This window comes from Natator depressus, chromosome 7, assembly GCF_965152275.1.
Source record: "Natator depressus isolate rNatDep1 chromosome 7, rNatDep2.hap1, whole genome shotgun sequence".
Lineage (NCBI taxonomy): Eukaryota > Metazoa > Chordata > Testudines > Cheloniidae > Natator > Natator depressus.
In genome coordinates, this window is record NC_134240.1 from 9352482 (window position 1) to 9376671 (window position 24190).

The following is a 24190-nucleotide window of genomic DNA, read 5'->3' on the forward strand; positions in this document are numbered from 1 at the left end:
ACAATTGCATCCTGTAAAGTCCTTCTGTTTCAACAATTAATTGATCATTTTGTGAGACTTTTTTGTCTCTATAAAAACTGATTTTGATTTACCTGCTGATTTCCTCTCTTCCCCCCCCCCCCCCAACTGGCTTTTTGAAAGATTCTTTAGTCCTGCAACTGCTGACAATACACCCAGGTGCATCCACTATAGAACACACCCGTTTTGCTGCATACTGAACTGAGAGTACACATCCAACGGTTTGATGGACTTCTAAATGGTGTAGTTGGAGGAGAGCAGCTCAGAGCAAGTGTAGTTTGGGATGAACACAGAAAACATTGGTGGGGGAAATGGGGAGGAGGATGTGTTTCTGTCAGCAGCAAAGTAGGCTGCTTGCTATTGCACTTATCTCCATGAACCCGTCACTTTCAAATGTGGAAAATTTCAGTTTCCTGCTTCAAAGCAGCAGGAAATGTATGGTGTATGTGGACCTATATCAAACTTTATAAGAGTAATTCTGTCAGGTTTACTGCTCTGTCCTTGGCAGGAAAGGATGTAGCAGAGTGCCAAGATTTTCTCTCCCCCCCCCCCCCCCCAATATTGGTACTTTAAGCCATGGCAGCCAATAGAATTGCGGAGTGAAGTGTCACTGTAACCCACAATCAATTACTAAGTTTTAGGAATCAAGTGCTACGGGGGAACCTGTAGTAATTTGTTGTGTACACTCTCCTAACTCCATCTTTTCTCCCTTATTTTAACTTTTGTAATGTGCTTCCTTATTTTTTTTCTATGGGATATCCTTCGGTATGGTGAATAGCAAAATCCACTAACTTTTAAGACATAATCAGAAGTTTCACTATTACCAATAGAGTAGGGAAAGGGCATTGATGTGAGTGTAGTTAAGTAGTGCAAAGTTGGTCTGAAATCTTAATTCTGGATTTTTTTCCTCTGTGTAGAGAGATTGAAACCTGTATCAATATAAATTAATTTGTGGTGCTGAAGTTTTTAATTAATCAAAAACAGAAATCTCCGAGCCACATGAATGGGAAAGGTTTTATCAGTTCTCTTCTGATAACACCTGTGGCTCAAAAATAACATAAAAATTTCCAGATTAAAATGAATGTTTCTTATTTCTACTTTGGATCTCAATTTAAATGTGAATATTCACTTATGTGCTGTACCGACTAGGAACACAAGTCACTCTCTATATAAATCAGTGTGGACTGGCTAAATGCAAGACTTTGAATGCAAGTTTTTCTAACTGTGCATTCTCTCTTACCTCTGGGCCTCATAAGGACACTCATCTCAGTAGATTTCTTGGAATGTTGAATCTTTGTGCTTGACCATCTCTGTTGCTTCTGTTGGCTTGATTTTTTTTTTTTTTTTTTTTTTTTGTACATTAAAAGTTTTGGCTAGGCTGATCTCCTGACTAAACCTTTCATGCTGTACTGCTTTAAGTCATCACAGACGTATATGGTGGCAAGTGGCCTCACTTTTTGTGAGTTCTCACTCCACTTAAATAGTTAAGCTTTAGTAAGATTTTCTGAGACACTTGGGGTTCTTGAAAGCCCTATCATCGTTGTCCAGGCTTATAAAGGAGTAATAACTCCTGGTAAGCAAATTTTGTCTGATCTGTATCCCCAAATAGGATAATGGTAAGTCTAGTAACCTATGCTTATTTTCTGAGCTGTTGCCCTCTGCAGTAGTCTTCTCCCTTGGTAGAGTAATGTGGCAGGGATCACATTTTAGCATTTTTAATACCTTCATTTAAAGCTCTATCCCTTCTTTTATCCGGAAGAGTGTGGAGTAACATTTCAGGACGGAAATATACTAATCTGCTCATTTTGTGGCCTTGTCATTGCATCTTTTCTATGTAGATCTCTTAAGGTTCATATTTCTTTGTTTCTGTCAATCAGATGCTTATTTGAAGTACTGTGGAACTCTGGAAGCTCAAGAGCTACCCCCAAATTAGCCAGCCAGTCTAGAGCTATTGCAGAACAGAGTATTGTGCAGAATAATGATTTTATCCCCTGCATTCCAATTCTTGGACACTACAGCAAGAATAGGTTGTTTTCTAATTCCTTGGCTTAGAACATATTAAGTCATGTTGATCCAAACTTTAAATAGGAAGGGATATTGTAAATATCATCATAGAATCATAGAATATCAGAGTTGGAAGGGACCTCAGGAGGTCATCTAGTCCAACCCGCTGCTCAAAGCAGGACTAATCCCCAACTAAATCATCCCACTCAGGGCTTTGTCAAACCTGACCTTAAAAACCTCTAAGGATGAAGATTCCACCATCTCCCTAGGTAACACATTCCAGTGCTTCACCACCCTCCTAGTGAAATAGTTTTTCAGAATATCCAACCTAAACTTCCCCCACTGCAACTTGAGACCATTACTCCTCTTTTGTCATCTGGTACCACTGAGAACAGTCTAGATCTATCCTCTTTGGAACCCCCTTGCAGGGGCAAGGAGGAGCCCTTCCAAACTTATGCGCTCTAGCTCTTTTGACACAAAACCCTCTGCTTGCTTGGCTTTGAGTTCAATTACAAACTCAGAACTCTATACCTGTTTTGCCTAGTGGTTCAAGGAAAGTGGTGGACCTGTTTTGAGCTCTGAACCAGCCAAGACTGATACGGTGTGGGTGGCTTCCACCCAAACAACCGAGCATTTCAACCTGGAAAAGGGGAAAAACTTGGGTGTGGGGGGATAAATCCAGAGCTAAATGTAAGTATTAGTGTGTGAAACAAGTATGAGGGAAAAATTACAGCATCCCTGTGAATTTTAACCATTGAGTTTCATACAACTCTGCTTCAGACCGTTCATAGGATCAGCAAACCAAATGAAAAAAGGAACAGTGAAGAAAGTTTGGGCTTGTCACTTTTCTCGCTAATCAAAAATTGTGGGACAAACTGGAAAACAAAGGTGTTACATTACGGTATCACTTTTACCACATTCACTACATAAAAATAAAGATTGTTTTGAGACTTTAGTTGATTACTCCCATTTTCCACAAGTCATCCAGAGGTGATGGCTGCAGCTTGGATCTCCTATACCATCAAAACTGTTGAATGGCTGTTACATCTGTGAAGGACATCCTTGCATTTCTTGACCATGTCTTCAAGAATACTGTGAATATCTCCCGCCTTGTTGTGACATACATATATTGAACGTTTGGATTGCAGTGTAAATGCTTTGGGTTATCAGTTGTGTGCCACACTAGACAAAAGACATAAGAGGTTTTATGTCACATAAACACAGAATACTAACTGAAAATGAGGACCTTTATTTTTCAAGAATTTAGATTTATTTATTTATTTATTTGTATTACTGTAGCGCTGAGGAGCCCTATTCATGGACCAGGACCACCTTGTGCTAGGTGCTGTATAAATGGAAACAATAAGAGTGTCGGTCCATATTTATTTTAAACATAATTACTGTGGGTCTTAATAAAAAACTTTAGATTGAAGAGACATGGTTGAGTAAAACTTGGCCCATAATTTAGGTTTGCAGCAATAGGGTTTTTTTGTAAAATCTAAGGTCTACAGGAATATTTTCATAACTCTTTATTAGACGTTTCTTTGGAAATCTTTTAAACAAACAAAAGAATCCAACCTAAATTAGTGTTTGCAACCAAGACTGTTCAAAATGCTGTTGGCACTTAAGAACCTGCAAGTCAAATTAGACAGTTTCTAGCTAGTCAGTCTGTACTATTTTTGTTTTTGTTTGAGCTGAGGCACACATAAAGACCTAAACCAGCTGTGTAAATAGTGAAAGGTAAATTAGGCTCTGAAAATGTTTGGTTTTAATAATCTGATGTTAGTAACGTGGTCAAGAAATTTGCGTTTTTAGAATAATGTGATTTTAAAACAAAACAAAAAACTGGCCAGTGTCCTTTTTTTGATACAATAATGACCATCTACATTATGAGAGGTTTCAGAGTAGCAGCCGTATTAGTCTGTATCTGCAAAAAGAAAAAGAGTACTTGTGGCACCTTAGAGACTAACAAATGTATTTGAGTATAAGCTTTCGTGAACTACAGCTCACTTCATCGGCTGCATCACAAAAGCTTATGCTGAAATAAATGTTAGTTTTTAAGGTGCCACAAGTACTCTTTTTCTTTTTGCATCCACATTATGGGTAACATGTATAGTCATTCAAATCTTCCAGCCATCCATACAGACAGAAAACTCCATTTGGACTGTATTCATTAAAAAACTGTCGTCAGTAATTTCTCTGGGGCTCTAAATAGCAAATAAAAAGTCAGGCATTTTATGGTTCTTCAGAGTTGCATTTGGTGCTCATAAATGTATTTGTTGTACTACTAACTGACCTAACTACTTCTGGACTGAAGTACACTTGTTAGAATATTGATAACCAATTTAATGATTTGTCAGTTTAAAAGATGGGTTGGTTGGTCAGTTTCAGTAGGTGGAATTTAATGAAATCGCCTCCCTGCATTTGCAGAAATATCCGAAATCTCATTGTTTATCAAAATAAAATTTACTGTGTCACAGAGCTTTCCTGCTGCAGAGTTAAACAATTCGTTGGTTACACAAGAGTCTCCAAGCGGTTAGGTCTCATGCTGTTGTATGGGCAGCCTAGTGGCCACTAACTGCATTATGCGCCTCCCTGATGTTCTGTCTGGAGCCAAATCTGGAAAAGGTAGACCAGTTGAATTAGTCTGAATCAATGCCTGGGCATGGTGTTCTGCTGACAGAAATGCAGTCTGGGTGAGATTTAAAGCTGAGGTCCCAAACATTGTGTGGTTAACAATCCCATCACATACACTCTTCACAAGAGTAAGGGTGTTGCCCCGGTGTCTTGGCTAGTTCCCATGTGGGCTGCCATGTTCTGCACTAGCAGAAGTCTGTAGCTGACCTTCTGAGATAGACCCAATGGGGGCGGGAGCCGGGAGATAATCACAGTTGGAAGTGGCAATTGTGGTAAAGTGCATATCAAGAAGAGAAGGTTGCAATGTTCCTGGTCACTGACAGTGGCCATTCCTGCCACCTGGGATTTCCAAAGAGGCCCTAGATTGTGAATTTTCTTGAGGGGGCATGCTGATCCTTTGCCAGGGAATGTACAATCTTTGAATTCAGTCCAAATTGAGTTTCACTCAATCCAGTCTTGTCCAGGCCTCTAGCTTGGACAGCTGGGTCTGATGGAAGAAGACCTAGGACTGGACAGTCCATCCCACAGAGGGCACGGCAGCCCAAACGATCTTGTAACGACCACGGGTGGCCCCATGTATCGTGTTGTACAAAACAAAAAAGCGACTGAACCTAACCCACTATTAGCGAGCACTCAGGGAAGGGTTAATAGGAGGATCCAGTGCATCTATTAAAAATAATCTCTCTTCTCTAGCTGCCTCACTTGCCACTTGCCTGACTGCCTTTGGCTCACGTAGGGGAATCCCTGTTGGAGAAGGAGCAGCAGCAGTTTAGGAAAGGGCCAACTTTGCCTCTTTGTGCTGATTTTAAAAAAAAGGGGGCAAATGAGAATGTCAACTGTCACTTTTTAAAAGCACCTCTCCCCCTTCTCCCTTGCACATGACAGGCTAGAGGGGCCAAGGCCATATGCCATAAAGACAAGGGGCAGCTGTGCTTAGTGTCTGGACAGATGGAGCAGCTCTGTGTAGCCCCCACCAGCTGCATCTATTGCTGACCCCTCCTCCTTGCAGAAGGAAGAGCAACTGACTCCATGATGTAGTCTTCTCCCTTCACGGGCTCCACATCATTAATCTTCTGCTATCATACAGGTGAAGTTCTTCTTGACCCCTGAAGGGTGAGGAGGTAATTGTAATACAAGTACTTCATTCGCTCTTTTGCAGGACAGAGGCTGCTGCCAGAGCTTCTAGTCTGAAGACTCTAGGTTTGGCCAGTTTTAGTATCTTTTATCTGAGTACATAGCTGTCAGTAGTAAAAACGTGAGGAGGGTAAGTTTGTACTAAAGAAAGTAGTAGATCCAATATGGAATATTTTTCTCATAAGTTTCATTTAGGCCAAAAGAAAAGGAGGACTTGTGGCACCTTAGAGACTAACAAATTTATTTGAGCATAAGCTTTCATGAGCTACAGCTCACTAATGCATCTGATGAAGTGAGCTGTAACTCATGAAAGCGTATGCTCAAATAAATTTGTTAGTCTCTAAGGTGCCACAAGTCCTCCATTTCTTTTTGCGAATACAGACTAACACGGCTGCTACTCTGAAACCTGTCATATGGGCCAAGTTACTGAACTGGAAAAGGGAGTCATAGCAGAAAGCTTCTCAACTTCACAGCTTCCATTCCAGTGAGAGCACTATGGTGCATGCTCACTAACCGAATCCCGTCAGTTTTAGGAGTAATGAAACTATATTGGCTACCTCCATTATGTAACCAGTTTGTGCATGAATAAAAATTGAGCTACACATCTGCTTAGCTCACTAAATTCTTTTGCTGCTAAATTTGTTTCTGGCTTCTTCTTAGTATTAAGGATGAACAGAACATTCTGTAATCTCAAGGGTTTGTTCTTTCCCTCTCATCTGGCCCCCCAGATCTGATGTTTTGGATGTGAAAAAGATCAGGCTCCTTTTGTTTTTCTTGATGGCATTTGTGTTAGGAATATACTCTCGGATTTTCTATTGCCAAGTCAGTCACACACACAACTCTGTATTTTCAGCAGACCAGAATGTTGAAGAGACCTATAAGATCAACAGACTTAGTCAGAGATCGGCTGAGTTTGCCGCCAGGTTATCTTTACCTGAACAAAATCATTTCTGAGGAAGGAATAAACTTTTATTTTTTTGAAAGAACACAAAATCGTAGAATCATAGGATTATAGAATCATAGGACTTGAAGAGACCTTGAGAGGTCTTCTAGTCCAGTCTTCTGCACTCATGGCAGGGGAATGTTAGAGTTATCAAATGAATTGCCATTAAAGACGGTGGGCCTGCTCCTGCGCCCATTGAAATAAATGACAAAATGGAGACCATCTCTCCCCACATGGCATGCTGACATAGCTGAGAGCAGCAGAGGTCCTTGAGCTGCGGCCTCGTTGATGTAAATGAGGAGGGGTTGTTGGCAGGCCATTCTTCGCAAAAGCCCTACCGCTTCAAAATTCACTTCCCCCTCTTTTGGTTCAAAATGGCTTTCATCTGAACTTCAGGGCACGTTGCAAGGCTCATCTAACCCCCTCCCTCCCACCTCATGACATTTGAAAATGGGGAAGAATGGAGGGGTAAATTGTTTTGAGGGGGGATTGGAGTGGAATATCTATTGGCTAAACATGGTATGTACTTGTAAAGTCTGCCAAGGACGCCTAGAGCATATGGATGGGCACCCTCTTTAGCATGTCTATAAACCTAAATAAAATGTCCATTGACTTGAACAGGAGTGGGATCGATCCTTGGTTTTTGCAGCTGAAATGGTATTTCAGCTCTAACCTGTAGCTATTGTAGTAAGCATCCATTTAAATAGAACCTTTCTGCAGTTTGGAAATGTGTGAATGTCTTTTAAAAGCTCTTCCAAACTTTAACAAAGTTAAAGAACACTGTGATGGGTTTAGGATGTGAGAATACTTCACTGTTAATTGAGAGGCTCTTTTTGTGAGTATCACAGTCAATGACTTGTCTTGAGCAGCTAATTAGTACGATTATTCCACAGCTGCATTAGTTTCACCACAAAGGTTTTCTCTTGTTTTATCAAAAGGATCAGTCTCTCTGAGAATGTTTCAACCTGACAGGCCTTAAATAGCAACACAGTCTCTCCCCCCCCCCCCACTTTTTCCTTAAAAATAAATAAATAAATAAATAAAAATAAAAAAATTGTGCGCTGTGGAAAATCTGGGTTTAATAATATTATTTAAACAAAATTACCCCTTTCCTTTGTTGTTCCTACTGTGAACAATTTAATTTTAATATACTGGTTCTAAACATCGCTTGCCAGATTTGCTGGAGAGCTCAGCTCCCCCTGAGAGCAATGGAAACTATTGGGTGTTGAGCACCGGAGGATCACATTTCTCAATAGGAGATGTTGGGTGCTGAGCACTTCTGAAAATCTGGCCCTTTACCTATGCAATGGTGTTGCTTTACTGGAACGGCTGCACTTCAACGTGTTAATGTAGTTCCTGTCATTTGAAAGCAAGTGATGCAAATAAGCATCATACATTTTAAATTGTAATGGGCGTAATACCGTTTAATTTTTGTGTGATTAATGCTGGTTGATTAACATTTAATCTAATAGGAAAAGTGTGTTTTGCAGCTGAGATTTCTGTTGGGAGGTGTTGGGATCTGGTTCTTAATAAGAAGTCAGACACAGCAGGTGTTAGTGCTCTTTGTTTCCGACTTCAATAGAAGTTATGGCTTTTGAAAATCCCAGTCCTACTGTATGCACTCTGCATACGCTGTGGGTTTGATCCTACACCGATCAACTGCAAAGGTGCAGGTTCAAGCAACAAATCCATGTCTGTACTGGGGAGGGGTGTGTGGGTGTGTGTGTGTACATACCTAAAGGGCACTTTGCTGTCTTGTGTGGACGCATTGTTTCTGTAATATTATCTGTTCTTAACTGCTGAGTAACTTTTAACCATCTACAAAATGCACTTGCCTACCTTGCATAGAAGTGCTGCTCAGTGGTTTTAAATTATTTTGTGTGGTTCTTAGATTGAAGACACCATAGCAATAATGGTTATTTTTTTATTAAGGTTCCATTTTTAAAGGGCTTTTAATGACTGATTAATTGGCTATTGTAGATTGCTATAGCATGCAAGAGGTCAATAGGTGGCATATATCCACTTAAAACACCGTCCACTGATGTCATCTACATACCGCATACTATATATACTACTGTAAAACACACAACATCTATTATTCGCTTATTAACTCTTTGTAAACTATTCATAAATATCAGGGGGTAGCCATGTTAGTCTGTATCCACAAAAACAACAAGGAGTTCGGTGGCACCTTCAAAAACTAACAGATTTATTTGGGCATAAGCTTTCGTGGGTAAAAAACCACTTCTTCAAATGCATAGGTGGTATTTGAAGAAGTGGTTTTTTACCCACGAAAGCTTATGCCCAAATAAATCTGTTTAGTTTTTGAAGGTGCCACCGAACTCCTTGTTGTTTTTTATTTATAAATAGAATCTCAATATAAAGTGGGACTAATAATTATAGCAAATCTAAATATGCATGCCATCATACAGCAAAGTAGTTGGAAAAAATCAGCTCAAATAAAAATATTTTGCAATATGTTTTGGTGTCTATTTATTTAAAAAAAAAAGTGGCATATGTGAAATGGATCAAAATGTGAATGAACTAGAAACCACAAACTTTCTTATCCTCCCAAAGTTGTCCTTGGTCAAGTATCTGTTTGATTATAGTCCTTGGTAGGTGGGATATAAAATGAACAGGTTGGATAATATTAACCTGCACTGAGTCTGCCTTTTACACTTTTTTGATTGTGTCACTTGTTAAGGAAAAAACAAATATTGTGTCCTCTTCAAATATCTTGTCTTCAACTTTTCCAGTTACTTTTTTGCTTTCTCTTTCTCTCTGTCTGCTTTTCCTGTCATTTATATATGTAAAATATGGGATTTGTATTCATCATTCTGTTGTGAGCAAAGAACGGGCCAGATCATTCCATCCGTGGAAACCCTGCATTGCAGAGGGCCCCTCGCAGCTACTCCCATATACCCTTCACTTCCCCTCAGAGCATGGATCCTTTACAAGCTGTTGCTATTGGTTACCCTGCCTGCACCCACATCTCACTCCTCACTTCAGGCCTGCTAGTGCCCTCAGAGTGAGTTGATACTGTCACAAGTGGTGTTCGCAGCTGAAGAGAGTGCTACTAGCAAATCTGCTAGAACTCTAATGTGGTGCAAGGGGCCACTGCCCCAAACCACCCTTGAACACCAAGTTAGCGTGGAGGGGTTTCCATGTGCTCTCGGGAATGTGTGGTAGAACTCTAGCCGCAGGATTCAACCTCAGTGGTTCTGGGAATCCTCCCCGACCCCCAATGCCTACATAAAGAGTTGTGTAAAGTTCTGTTAAACTTAAGATGCTAAATACATTCTTTTGATTTTTAATTAATAAAAGCATTGCCACTGTAAATGGGAGTATGAAAGAAATACAGCATCCCGTTGAGCCCTGTTGTAGCAGCACTGTAATTCTATTGGATGTTAATGAGCATTAGACTTATAAAACTTAAAAATTCCCTCTTTGCTGCTAGAGATCGACATTGAAAATAATGGCTAGATGTAATCAGGTTAATTTGGCTTCTAAGGACCTAAAGTAGATCAGCTCCAAATTCCAATTTACCCTGGGCAGCATATCATTACTTATTCTCTTATGTGTGAGAGCCACTTTGTTTCACACTTAACGAAACTCTGCAATCGCAGGAAATAATTATTCTAACCAGGGAAACTGAGATGTCTGTGGTTTTGGTCTTCCCACAGCAGTTCCGAGCATCCTGGAGCTTCCAAGCCTCCCCTAAGCTCCTCCAGTATGACATCACGGATTTTGTTACGACAGCAGCTCATGCGTGAGCAGATGCAGGAGCAAGAGCGTCGAGAGCAACAACAGAAGCAGCAAGCAGCCCAGTTCATGCAGCAGAGAGTACCACTCAGTCAGACACCAGCCATCAACGTCAGCGTCCCCTGTAACCTGCCCCCTCCTACCCAGGTGCCAATGGAAGTCCTCAAGGTAAGTGAGTGTGACTTTGTTTGAGTTCACTGGCTCTCATACTTGTCTAAACATAGTCTATTTAATAGTGACACGGTTACTGATGTTCATGGCAACTAAACTTCACAAATAAGCTGCAGGGTCTGGTTTCATTTTTAGCTTTAACTCAGTGTCCCAGTACCAGAGAAGAATGAGAAGTTTTTAATTTGTTCTCAGATGCAAGCGTTAGTTGCAAAATTAACACATTTTTTGTTTGAAAATGTCTTTCACGTAATTGAAGATTCCCTCTTAAAATAATTAATATTTCAAACCAGACTTCCATTTAGAACAAGTTAATTTCTGTTCAATAATTGTTTTAAATACTGAATCAAAATCCATGACAAAAGATCTTCTCAATCTGGAATACGGGTGAGTTTCCAGTCTCTTGCAACTAGCCATTGTAATCCTTTTTTGCTCAAATGTTTTGACGGCTGTTAGTAGCTTTGGGTTCCTTGTTAGATTAGAAACTGTAGGAGCTTGTTAGTAGCCTGCTGCTGGAGACTATGTAGCTTGCTAATTACCGAGAAAAACTGTAACAAGAACAGACTTAGTTTCACACGTGTTGGGTAAGTTGAGATAGAGTAGTGTAGCGTGAAATGCCTTGTTAAAAGAACGTTCAAAATGATTGAAAATATATGAAATAATGCGACATCAAAGTAAAATTCAGTATTTGCATACTTATTCTGCTTTATCTACCACATGCAACTCCTTCTTAGTTTTCTTTTTATTACAGTATGAAGGTTAGTAACTCTTTCTGGCCAGTAAGCAAACTGTAAACCAGTAAATCCAATTGAAGTTGGTTACAATAGAATATTTTCAGAGCATGGTGTATTGCTGGCATTTTTGTGTGTCAACTCCATTTTAAGATTTATTTTAACAATACTTTGGTAGATTTAAAGCAAACTGTGTACGCTTGGGGTATCCCGCATCCGATGAAGTGAGCTGTAGCTCACAAAAGCTTATGCTCAAATAAATTGGTTAGTCTCTAAGGTGCCACTAGTCGTCCTTTTAAGTTTTGTATAGGTATTTTTGTTTATCGTTACTACATTATCACTTACAGTGGTGTTAGCATTGTTAAATAAAAAGAATGGTAAAAATGCCATTATTGGAGTTCTGCAAAAAGTAAATAGGATGCGATTTGAGTACAGCATTTATATGTTTTGGCCGTGAGGAGGAAGGACATTAAAGAAGGTATCTGAATTTTGATTCAGGCTCTAATTTTCTGACTCTTCCCCCTAATACAGAAGCTATTAAAATGAACAAAGAATAATTTATTTTCCAGTCAAACATTTGTGATGAAGAAACTTACTGAATTTCTTGCTAAATGCTGTAGTGTAGTTTCAGTGTACACCTAGCTGATCGGTGTAGACTGTAATGTGAAATATTCTTCTATTCAGAATACACTTGAATTAACAAGGAAATGATGATGCATTCAGAGTCTCAGTGAAAGAGCTTTATTTCCGAATCTCCCACTGGGTATGTGTAATGTTTTATACCACCTTTTGGCATTTAATTATAGCAACATATTTGGCTTATTTCTTCTAAATTTGACCACTACTGGAAATATTCAATGCCCTGTTTGTTATGTGATTGCCAGAATCACAGCAGTAGTATTAGGAAGATGCTGTAGATTCATTATTTTGTAGCCGCCACCTTACATGAGAGAAGGGGCAGTTTCTTATTTTTTGATGGCGCCTGAAGTTATAACAGAGGCTCCAATAGAAAGAAGCTGGCAGGAGGCACCTGACGGTCAGTTATTAGATAACATAACACTTTAAGGGGGCAGATTCTGCTTGGCCCTCACACACATGCGCAGTTGCGAGAGGCATGAGGATTGCTGGGCATGATGCCTAGGGATCAGGAAGAAGTGAGATCCTTGTGCTCGGAAAAGCCACCTCACTACTTCCCTAGAGAAGACTGTGCCCCAGAATTGACAGGAGGTGGGGGCTCCATTGTTCAGCTTCCATCCTCTTCATTTGCCCAAGTGGGAGTAAGACCCACCCTATAAAGGGGAATAGTAGTAAGTGTGCCCCCATTGTGCACAAGGAGGTATTTTGCCTCCCACTGCTTCCTGTTTTTCCACGTGGTGCAAGGCATTCTGCAGAATCCCTTACTCTGGGCTGTGCCTTGAAAGCACAGTCTACCCCCAAATCCCTATAGGCAACGGAGCAGGAAAACTGTCTACCAGACACACAGATCGCAGGAATCTTTTATGTGCTGCTCCATGGTGACTGACTGATTTACATCTTAGAGTAAAATAAATATCTGTGCTAGCACCATCTACGTCAGTGAGTGTAAACCCATACTCTGAGCACCATAGTTAGTGAAATGACTGACACTCTGTGGAAGGGGAGAATCCATATAATTTTGCGCTTTTGTTTTTTAAATGTATGGAAGTTGCTAGAATCTCATCTTTTTCTGTTACTTTTAATGTGGATGGGGTTTGATACAAAAATCATAGCACACACAAATTCCAGGCATGCCATTGTGACTCCACAGAAGTCCATGGCAAAATTCCCAAGGATATCAATGAGACAAGAATTTCACCACAGAGGTACACGTATGTTTTAAAGAAGCCGTCAGATTTAAATGTGGAATTGACACCAGGATATCTTTAGATAAGAGAAACTGACAGCCAACTGTATATTGAGGAACTTTTTATTTATTACATATCTGTTAATCAGAGTTGATACTTTACACGTCATCTGCCTTGAGCTATGTACCAGCTTCCGTAAAGACTGGACATAAGCTTTAATTATGAGTACGGTATTATGACAGGTGAGTTTATTATCCTGGTAGTCTGGGTTTAATGACTGAACAAAATGCTAGACTGAACAAAATGCTAGACTAAAACGGGACTTCTGTGCTTTCATAAACGTTAATGTGCAAAGTGACTTTTTAAAAGCAGAGTTGCTGAAGTTTATAGTGTAAACAAATGGGATTTTGGATACCCAATTTTCTTTTCAAAAATCTGATTTTTGAAAAGTAAGTTTCTATCACAAAATACATAAAAACATGAAAATTGGCTTAGGAACACATGTTAAATAAATTATTTACCTTTCTGTTTTCTGTGTTTTTGTCCAGCTCCTTTAACTCCTGTGCCTCATTCACCCAGTGTAAAAGGATAGTGATATTTCCACGTCTGACATAAAGTGCTTTGAGATGGATGATTTTTTTAAAAAGCTGTGTTAATAAAACCATAATTAATACAAACCATATACTGTCTGTTATGAAGGTACTTAATACAGCAAAAGAAATTCATATTAGCCTACTTCATATAACTGTAGCACTCTCAAAATTGCATAATAAAATGTAATATGTTCTTTATGGCCACATGAATAAATATGATTTAATGTGCCTAACGATGGGCTCCTAATTGCACGTTGATCTCTGAAGTGGGGTAACTTAGTGTAGTAAGAAAACACCCATCAGAATGAAAACTTCTATTGCTTGGTGAAGGGTAATTAGCTGATGTTCTCTGGGAGAAGATCTAATGCAGCTGCAGCAATACCTGTTAGGATCCTGTATTATAATAGGGTTTGTTGTGGCAGTCCATTATGCCCCTGCAAAGCTGACACTGGCTGTACAGAATAGATGCAGGCTGCTTTAAATTTTCATGAGGAATGCAGCCGATTAACCACATCCTGCTATCTCTTTCCCACTGGCCTGAATTAACACTGAGAGCTAAGACTGCAGAGACGTCACGGAGTGACTTGAGACTGATGCAAAATGATTTAGACGTACTGTGCGTCAAAAATAGGACAAAATAATTTAAAATGTGTTAATTAAATACCTTGTTTACTGGAGGATTTCCAAGGCCCTGAATTCTATACTATGTTAATGTCAGATCTGAATCCATTTTTGAAGTGTGAAACACACACTATTTTTATCTATATGGAGGAATTTAGCATTTTTGTAATTAAGTCTGTCTTCTTAAAATGGTTCAATGTATTTTGGCTAAGTGATATGGACTTTTAAAAATTTATTTATTTTTTAAACGCAGTAACTTCTTTCATCCCAGTGTTCTTTAGTTTTGCATTCATTTTGAAATTTTTTTTGGCGGGATGGGAGGGTTGTTGAATGTTTTGGCCAACCTGAATGTTTGGTCCTTGAGTTGTTCTCCAGATGACAAAGTTCTGAACCGGGGAACATGCGAGTCTAAGCCTTTCATTTGTATGGAATGTATTATTAATTTGTAGTGGCACAGTTCTGTTCCCTACATTGAAGAAACTGCATCAGTTGTACTTCACAAGGGTTCTCTTGAAAGTGTTTTTCTTCTACTTATGTTCTTTATGTAGTGAGAATGTGAAAACTTCTGGGTACCTTACACCCCAGTTACAGTAGTAAATCTTTAAATCGTATTGGATACTAAATACTAACCTGGGTAAAGTCTCACCTCTTACTACTGCCTTGTCTTGAAGACTACCATGAAGTCTTTTGTAAAGCAAGTCCAATTATATCTCGACTCCTTGTGTATCTTTGATTCCAGTCCATTTGGATTTAGGCCTTTACATGGTATCGAAACCACTCTGGTTGTGTTGGTGGCTGATCACCTCCTAGTCATGATTGAAGGAAGATCTAAAAGACTGCCCCTCAGCTGCCTTTGCTGTCATTAATGTACCTGTAGACCCTCACAGGAGTTGATAGGGTTCCCCTCGAGTGGCTCAACTCCTTCATTGCTGAGAAATCCAGGAAGGTGGTACTGGAGAGTTTACACAGCATTCCGCATGGTTCAGTTCAGTTGTGTTCAAGTCCAAGTATTTGGGACTGCTAAGGGATTAGCAAAGAGGTTTGGAGTATAGCATCTTCAGTGTGCTGATGACTCACGGACTTATGTTTCCATCTCTTCCAGCCCTACTGGTGGACAGACTTACGCGGGAGACTTGGGAAGAATCAGGGCTTGGATCAGATTTAGAACCTAGATTGTTTTAGGACTGAGATTAAACTCAGGCTGGTGGGGAAAACCACTCTGGTTATAGGGATTGTTTGCTGCTAACTTCCAAGGTTCACAATTTAGGTTACTGCTTGATCCCTGCTTCTGGGTGGTCAGATACCAGCAACTGCCAAGAATGTATCTTAGGATCTGTGCTTGGCAATAATTTCAGTCTTTTCTTTAGGATGCAGACACCTGTCATTATCCATCCCCGTGAGTCCTTCAGGTTGGATTTACCATATTGTGAGTGTGACATGGGGCTGCATCTTCACATTGTTCAGAAATTGCAGCAGCTGTAGGATGGGGCTGTTTGGTAAATGGTGCTTCACCAAATGAATCTTACCTGTGTTCAATGGTCTGCACTGGCTATCTGACTTCTGGGCAGAATTTAAGGTCTTCGTTTTGACTTAAGAACGGCCAGATTCAGTCAGACCAATGCTTCATCTAGCCCAGTGTCCTGTCTTCTGGCAGTGACCAGTGCCAGAATTTCAAAGGCAATGAACCGAACAGGGTAATTATCAAGTGATCCATCCCCTGTTGCCCAGTCCCAGCTTCTGCCTATAACCTCTTAAATGGCTTGTGACCTGAGTGGCTGTCTCTTTCCCCAGTGACATAGAGATTGATTGAGTTACTCAAGCTAATAGGCCTGTGGCTTAAGTGTGGCGAGCTGGCCCTGCCCTGGGTGTTCTCAGCTAGGAATCACTGGCTTCAGACCTTGCTTTCTGCTTTAGCTCACAAGCAGCTGAATCTGGGCTCTTTGAGGCCTCCTCCTGGTTCTTGTAGGATTTTGTTTGGCAGGCGGGTGTTACTGGGATGATAGCAGTAGGATGAAGGTCAAGTAGATGACTGCAAGTGTGTGTGGAATGAATATTGTGTACTTATGGCCTGAGATGGGTAAGAAATGACAACGTGAGGCAAGTGAATATAATTTTATAACATTCGTGAACGGTGTTTATTTATCAGGTGAAGCATCTAGGGAGATGCTTGCTTTAACTTCGGACACATTATCCTTGTTTTTATTTGTAATTCACACACTGCATGTCCAGCAGAATATGGTTTGAACAAGGACACTAGATGCCAAAGAGCACAGACTTCCTGGCAGATAAAATACCGAGGATGTCATCTCATCTTTCTCCTACTCTCACTGAAACTAATTTTACCCTGATGTAACTCCAATTAAATTCCATTGCTTTACATGAGTTGGATCCTTTATATCTCTACCTTTTAACTCTCCTTTGGTGTGAGTCCTCTAAAAAAAACCAAACAAAAAAACAACCAAATTTGACAGTGGTTAGGCTGCTGGTGTGCTCAGACCACTGCCTATTGGGTTAACCAATATTGTTCCCTATTTGTCCAGCTGTATCCATCTGTTCTCTCTTGCTTATACTGAGATTGTAAACCCTTTAGGACAGGGGCAGTCTTTCTGTTCTGTTTGTACAGCACCTAGCAGAATGGGATCCTGGTCCATGACTTAAGCTCTTAGGCACTATGGTAATACAAACTATTATCATCTGGCAGAGATAGTCTGGACCAAATTCAGGCCTAGAATCAGAGAGTACAATTCCCAATTCAGTCAGTGAGAGCTGCTACTGCTTATGTTGGGGCCAAATTTTTTGGTTTTGTGCTGACCCCACCGTCCAACTCCCTGGCAGTCTTAATGCATCATTTCTAGTCACATGACCCAGATACTGATCAAAACCAGCCCCTAAAGTGAATCTAGTGGATCTCCTGTGTCAGGTGAAACAGTGTGGTAGCTGTTCCCTGAATTCGTCACTTAGACAACTACTAATGCTTCTGCTGTGGCTGGCACCAGCTGCTACCCCTGCCCAGTGCAAGATTTCTGTCCAGCTTCATCAATAGCATAGTAATAAGTCTGTGGTCTTCCTACTGCATGTTTGTCCCAGTATTTATGCTCACTGTCAGGGAGTTGAGAAGGAAGTTTCCCCACTGTTCAGCTCCATATACGTCTCCTGGGCATCACTGGATTCAGACTCCACATCCCGCAGTTTCGAGGGTTAATGGACTTTGTTTGCTACTTGAAGTCCCTCTGCCAAGAGTTCCAATGTTTGTTATTGATTTGTTTATACAGTGGCCTAGATCGATTTCAGGGCATTGCGCAAACAGAATCCTGGTAACAAAACATAAACCTCTTCAACATCTCCTTCATTGAGGTTGTTAAAATTGCCCCTTGTCCTTTTTCTGCCTGTTCCTAGAGAATATGAACAAACAATTCTTTTGTTTTAGAGAATATCCACAAAGCAGGTTCCTGGTTCTGCAATGTGCAAAATAAAATCGCTCTCTTTATGGCAGTTTGCAGAATATCCACTCCTGCCTTGTGCTTCAGGATAGCACATGCTCTTCCTCCCCAAAGATAGCTAACCTTGAAGTGCCCCATTATTCATACCTGCCACTAAGGGTATGTAAGGGCTAGCCTATGCTGCTGCAGCTCCACTGGTATTCTCACTCAAGCTAGCTGTATCTAAGCTAGCTTGGCTATGGGAACATTTGCTGCATGCAGTCACACCTCTGATTGCAGCGTAAGGGTATCCTGAATGAACTTCACTATGCTTGTTGGTTCAGACAGTTACTCCAAGGTAGGGCCGTAGCTTTTTTTCTTTATGGTGCCAGTCCCTCTAGTATGTAAATGTGAAAGGAAACGCCTTCCTGCAAGCTATTGGATGTGAGGTACACACACTCCACCTTGTATGATGTCCTTTCCCTTTCTAAAAAGGGACCCAAATCAACACCTGCAGATTCCAAACGCGTCGGAATTTGTGCTCTTCAGAGCCCAGAGCCAAAATTTGTGGCTTGGGGCTCCTTCCCCCCAGCCCCTTTTTTGCCTGCCTTTGAAGCGTTCACTGTTGGTCTCTGCTGATGTTACAATAGATTAATCTGTTGCCTATCCTAGTAGAATACAAGCTGTGTCCTAGTACGAACGGTTGAATAGAAAATTTCAAATAGCTGTGGAGGCTCACCGAATGCCCAGCTGCTCAGTTAATCTCATTCCTGATGCACTGCCTACAATAAATTATTATGTATCTTAAATTTATTTTCTGTGTTGTAGTTACTTTGAAAGTAATTATCGAATCTCAGTGCACATGCTCAAATAGTTGTCCTTCCTTCTCATGTCTCATCTACCCCTAGTGTCTGCACGCCGATGCATTGTGTTTCATTTAAAAAATAAATTGGATCAGACACCATGTCTGTCTTTGCCATTTGTAAAATGCCAGACGCCTTTTGGGTGGTACGAATTAACTGCTATATGCAGCTGTCCAGAAATAGTCTGGTTCTCTTACTGCTCCTGCAATAATTTGCCCTGCTACCCAGCAATACTGTGTGCTCTTAATATATTCTCTCTACTTACAGTGTCTAGTTAGAAAGAGAGAACTGAAACTCTACACGATCTGTTTCCTTATGGGAGATGTATTTTGCAGCCCGGAAGAACAGGAACTGTGCAATTTTAGCACCTTCCACAGTATTGGTGCCCTTGATTGTGTTTCATGACTTTCTTTTCTTATTGCAGGTTAATTTAAAAGATGTATGATAGCAAGTTGATTTTGTATGTTTGAGCTCCAGTTTTTAATAGATGGTTAGTTAAGCAGTTGGGGCAGTAAATGTAATGGACAATCTTGACTTGAAAGTGATATTTATTTATTTATTTATTTATTTTTGGTCAGATCAGTTAGTACTGAGATGCAAATATAACTGTTCTACTGAAAGACCAGTTTCTCTCTCATTACTTTTTTAGTGAATTCTAGGAAGTTTCATTGTAGTAACTTTGAGGGGGTGGCAGGAGGTAGTCTTCCTGAAGATTTCTTAGATAAATATAAACATCTGTGCATAAAGAATCTGTTGCAGGCTTAACTCTTAAGTTTTTATCTAAGTAAAAGTACCTGTCTGACTAGCTGTGGCCTGATCTACTTGGGTTCTTGTGTCTTGGGTCAGAGGTCATTTAAAAGTGTTCACTCAAGACTTAGAATTAGAACCTCAGGAAAATCGGTAGCTTTGCTTTGGAGACTGCTTGTACTGGCAGTCCTTGGTCAAGTGGCAGAGAGAAAATACAGAATTTCTATATTGGCAAAGTGATCACTAGTGATCAAAAATACATAGTACAGTAATTGAACTTAAAGGTGAAATAATACACACAAGTTGCTGATTGCTCAAGCCCTAAAACAGTGCATATAATACACTTGACCTTGATCATCTTTCACTACTTCCATGGATGCCAATAGTAGGTGATAGTCTTTATTGCAGGTGGTTCAGCTCTTTTGATTAACTTCAGTTTTAAGAAGAAGCTGGCGCTTACCCAAGACTGAATCTCCCCATTCCAGAGCTTCAGTAGGAGTTACTTTGGCAGGAAAACTCCACTTTTGGGGGGTACTAAAGGAAGGAGAAAGGGGGGGAAAATTCATTGGCAGGCTGATTGGTGGCTGTTTGCTACTGCTGAAGGAGTTAGTGTGTTAGAATAAACCTGGGGAGAAATGGTTTAGTGGGCAGAGAGCAAATGAGGTGATTAAATTCATATCACTTGTCCCGTAAGTGCATGATCTGATGCTAAATGTTAGCATGCCCAAGCTGAGGATTAGCTGGATCTTCGCAGTACAACCTTGTAGTTCCAAATTTACCTGTGATCCCGAAATAAAATCCAGCAGTGAAAAGAGATATTTCATGTTCTCACAAAGAATTTCATAGTCCTCTGGAAGGCAAGAGCTCATGCTGCTCAAATGCCACCATTCCCAGTTTCTTGGGTTCTATAGCCACATGGGTTAGTGATCACTAAGCCTGTTGCAGTTAATCCAATTCTAAGTGTGATCACCTGTTAAGTCCTTCAGGGAGAGACCAATAACACTGGCTCACTGGTTCTTTAAAATGTTTCTGGCTGTATGAATGTTCTGAGCATGCTCACGGGAGTCCAAAGCATTAGACCTTGGGAAAGGGGTGGTGCAGTTTGTCTCTGTAGCTGTGGATCTTAGAAGCATTGCAGAGCTTCTGTGGCCCACCAACTAAAGACATTAACTATGGCTGCAACAAGCCCTTCCTCCAGTCACCATTAATGCATAAACAGCCCATTGCACTGCCCAGGCTGATCTGAGAATGGATGCCGAGTGTTAATGTACATCATGGCTGATGCACTGATTGCTTGCTTCAGAGTTTCCTCTTGTGCAAAATTCAAACATGCACTTCCAGAAGAATCTGATCACAGCAGAATGCATGGATGAGGTCGCAGGAGCAACAGGAAAAGGTGCGCTAAGTAGGGCGAGTGATAGGGCATATGCTGGTATGTGAGCAGCAAAACAGGAAGAACCAGAGGAGGGAAGAGAATGTGAGAAGATAAGGGTGCTGGAACCTTCAAAGTAATAGAAAGTGCGTATGGAACAAGGAGAAGAACAGCAGGGAGGGTGTCACGGAAATTCATCGAAGCAGAGCAAAATTACAAGAAAGGGTTTTAAAGTTTAAACCGTGGGGGGGGGGAAAAATCACAATGCCATACAATGAAAACAAACATAGGCTTGAGACGTGCATCCTGCAAGTGTGTCTTTGCAAAGTAATCTAACTTGACAAAACCTACGGACACCTTAATGTCCCCTTGAATTGTACATTCTCGGGCTTAGTTCATTGATAAAGTCCAGTAAGTGTTGCTCATTGCTTTAGAAAGGCCTTATTAGATAGTTGGGTTAAATGTTCCATGGGCTGGAACCAATTCATTTGTATTCGTGCTCAATAAAATGAGAGCTATTTCAACAGTGCAGCATGTCTACAAATAATTTCAAGCCACAGCTCGGCAAAGTAGAGCATTTTGGGAGCAGAGCTCAGTGCCAGATGAAAAAAGGAAATATTAAAATATAGGCTGGACTGGCAGTGACTGGTGCATATAAATCAGAGGTGGGCAAACTACGGCTCGTGGGCCACATCTGGCCTGCAGGACCCTCCGGCCCAGCCCCTGAGCTCCTGACCCGGGAGGCTAGTCCCCAGCCTCTCCCCCGCAGCCTCAGCTCACTGGGCTGCCGGGCTGCAAGTTCCTGGGGCAGCACAGCTGCAGAGCCCGGCCTGACCCGGTGCTCTGTGCTGCACGGTGTGTGGCTGGCTCCAGACAGGCAGCGCCGCCAGCCACGCTGTAAGGGGGCAGGGAGGGGTTGGATAGAGGGCAGGGGAGTTTGGTGGGGGGTAGTGGTTAGGGGTTGGGGCAGTCAGAGGACAGAGAACGGGGGGTTGAATGGGGCAGGGGTCCGGGTGGGGCAGTCAGGAAGGAGGGGGGGTTGGATGGGGCAGTCGGGCAGGGGTTCCTGGGGCGGTCTGGGAGAAGGGGTGATTGGATGGGGCAGCGGGGAGCAGTCAGGCATCATTTCTGCAGGCGATCAGGGAGAAGGGGTGATTGGATGGGGCAGGAGTCTCGGGGGAGCAGTCAGGAATGAGAGGAGGAGTTGGATGGGGCGGTGGGGAGCAATCAGGCGTGGGGATCCCCAGGGGGCCCGTCAGGGGACAGGGAGCGTGGGGGTGGATAAGGCAGGGGTCCTGGGGGGGCCGCCAGGGAACAGGTGCGGGGGGTTGGATGGGGCAAGAGTGGTCCTGGGGGAGGCCCCCGTTAGGGAGCAAGAAACGTGGAGGGATATGGGTAGGGGGGCTGGGCCATGCCTGGCTGTTTGGGGAGGCACAGTCTCCCCTGACCGGCCCTCCATACACTTTCCTAAACCTGATGCGGCCCTCACGCCAAAACATTTGCCCGCCCCGATATAAATAGTCAGCTTGAGCCACAATTATCTGTGTGCGCATAGTTTTTTAATATTATGTTCTATATAAAAATAGGCTAACCAGCTGAACTTTACATGCTTCTATGTTTTAACACTAAAGTGACTGAGTGGTGAGCATTTGGTTGGTAGAATTTTCTATGCAGTGATACTGAACAGTGTATTCATGGCTCTGCCATAGACCACCTTCCTGTGTCCTAGGGCAAAATCCTGCCTTGTTTTATGCTGGTGAAGTGAGAGAAATGGAGTACAAGGAGCCTTTCCTCTCTGCTCCTGCCACCCATGCACTAGCTAAGGAAGCATTAGGCTGGAATCTTCCTTCAGCACTAGGATAGAGAAGCAGCGAACCAGCTTGAAGTGATGGCTGGACATGTGGGTGGGCCTGCAGGTTCCTTGCTCTTTCATGGAGCAGCGAGCAGGTGCTCAACACAGCACGTTCCCCTTTCCGCAAGCCATTGTACTGTATATTCATTATTTGCCCCCGGCTGGCAGTATGGTGTAACTGCTCCCCCTAGCACCAGCACTATTCCTCTCTGGTGTGGGTTAGATCCTCAAGAGCAAGATTTTGCCCCAGGTCTGCTGCTTATGATGAATGATGTCTCTTAAATTATGACTTGGTTTTTAAACCTTCTGTATTTAAATAAATCAGCTTTCAAATGTTGGTGCTTAAAATAGGCACCTAAGGGTAGATTTGGGTACCTAAAAAAATAGGTACCTAACGTTCAGAAGTGCTGAGCATTGACAAATGCAGTCAGTGGATGTGGATGCTCAGCACCACTGAAAAATCCAGCCCAAAATTAGAAGCTACTCGGTAAAATTAGATCCCAAATTCTTCACTACGAGCCCTTTCCTTTTTTTGTTCTCTTTGGCAAACATCAGTACCTTGACTCATTGCAAGTGAAGATGAAATGGCCATCTCTGGTGTGCTCCATCGTGCACTATGCCAGGTTTTGGAACCAAATTCTGCCCTTGGATCTGCACGTGAGACTCTTGCTTACCTCAGAGTTCGATCTGGAGACTAGTGTTGGTCATCAGTTAACTGCTGCTGAAGAAGGAGCCAAAGAGCACAAAACAATAGACCTCAGAATATCGGTGGCTTAGTTTACTTTTTAATTCCTTGGCAATGAGGTAGTAGCTTATAAAAGGGCCACCAGATGGTAACAACTTTACCGTAGGATAGATGTTAAAATGTGAAATTTAGGTCTTTAGAATTTATGCAGCCTCGCAAATGTGATTCTTTGCTTCAGTTACATAGCTGGTTTGGAAGCATTAATTTCTTAAACCTGAACCTGTAGAGTGAATAAATTGAAACTGACAAGCTGAAGACATTCCTGCCATTCAGGAGAGGCTTAGGGAATTTCTTACTGGCTAAATTTCAAATATGTAGCTTTTCGCCCAGCACTGCATGGCAATTTCAACCTGCCTGGCCGTGACAAGATTAGTTCTTTTCCTCCCCCTTCCTAGCAGTAGTATAAAAAAATTTAGATTAAGTACCAGGCAGAGATGCAAAACCCTAAAAGTAAAAACAAAAAAAAACCCCAGCCTTACCTTGAATAATTCTGTCTGTCATTTGATTGGTGCCTTAATTAGCCCCATGTCCTTTAACCTCTTGGGAAATAAGTAAGGGATAAATTTGGGGATCAAGACAAAGACGCACAGAGATTTACCACACACCACTAGGTAATTCATCAAGGAATGTTGTTAATTAGCCCTGCCTCTTTCATTTCTGGCTCATTTATTAAAACTGGTTGATTTAAAATAATGCCTGCTGGTTCATTATCAACGAGTTTCAACTCCATAACTTGGCTCTTAAACAAAAACAATATT

At 41.5% G+C, this 24190-nt stretch overlaps 1 protein-coding gene across 12 annotated transcripts in view; it reads left to right on the forward strand.

Moving 5' to 3' along the window:
• The window catches only part of MITF (melanocyte inducing transcription factor), a 242273-nt gene that overhangs the window by 164978 nt on the left and 53105 nt on the right, over positions 1–24190 (forward strand). For all 12 annotated transcript variants that reach the window (XM_074957473.1, XM_074957474.1, XM_074957469.1 and 9 more), the window contains one exon: positions 10420–10666. In XM_074957473.1, the coding sequence (XP_074813574.1) occupies positions 10469–10666 (198 nt within the window). In that variant the 5' untranslated portion in view covers positions 10420–10468. The remainder of the gene's footprint in view (positions 1–10419; positions 10667–24190) is intronic.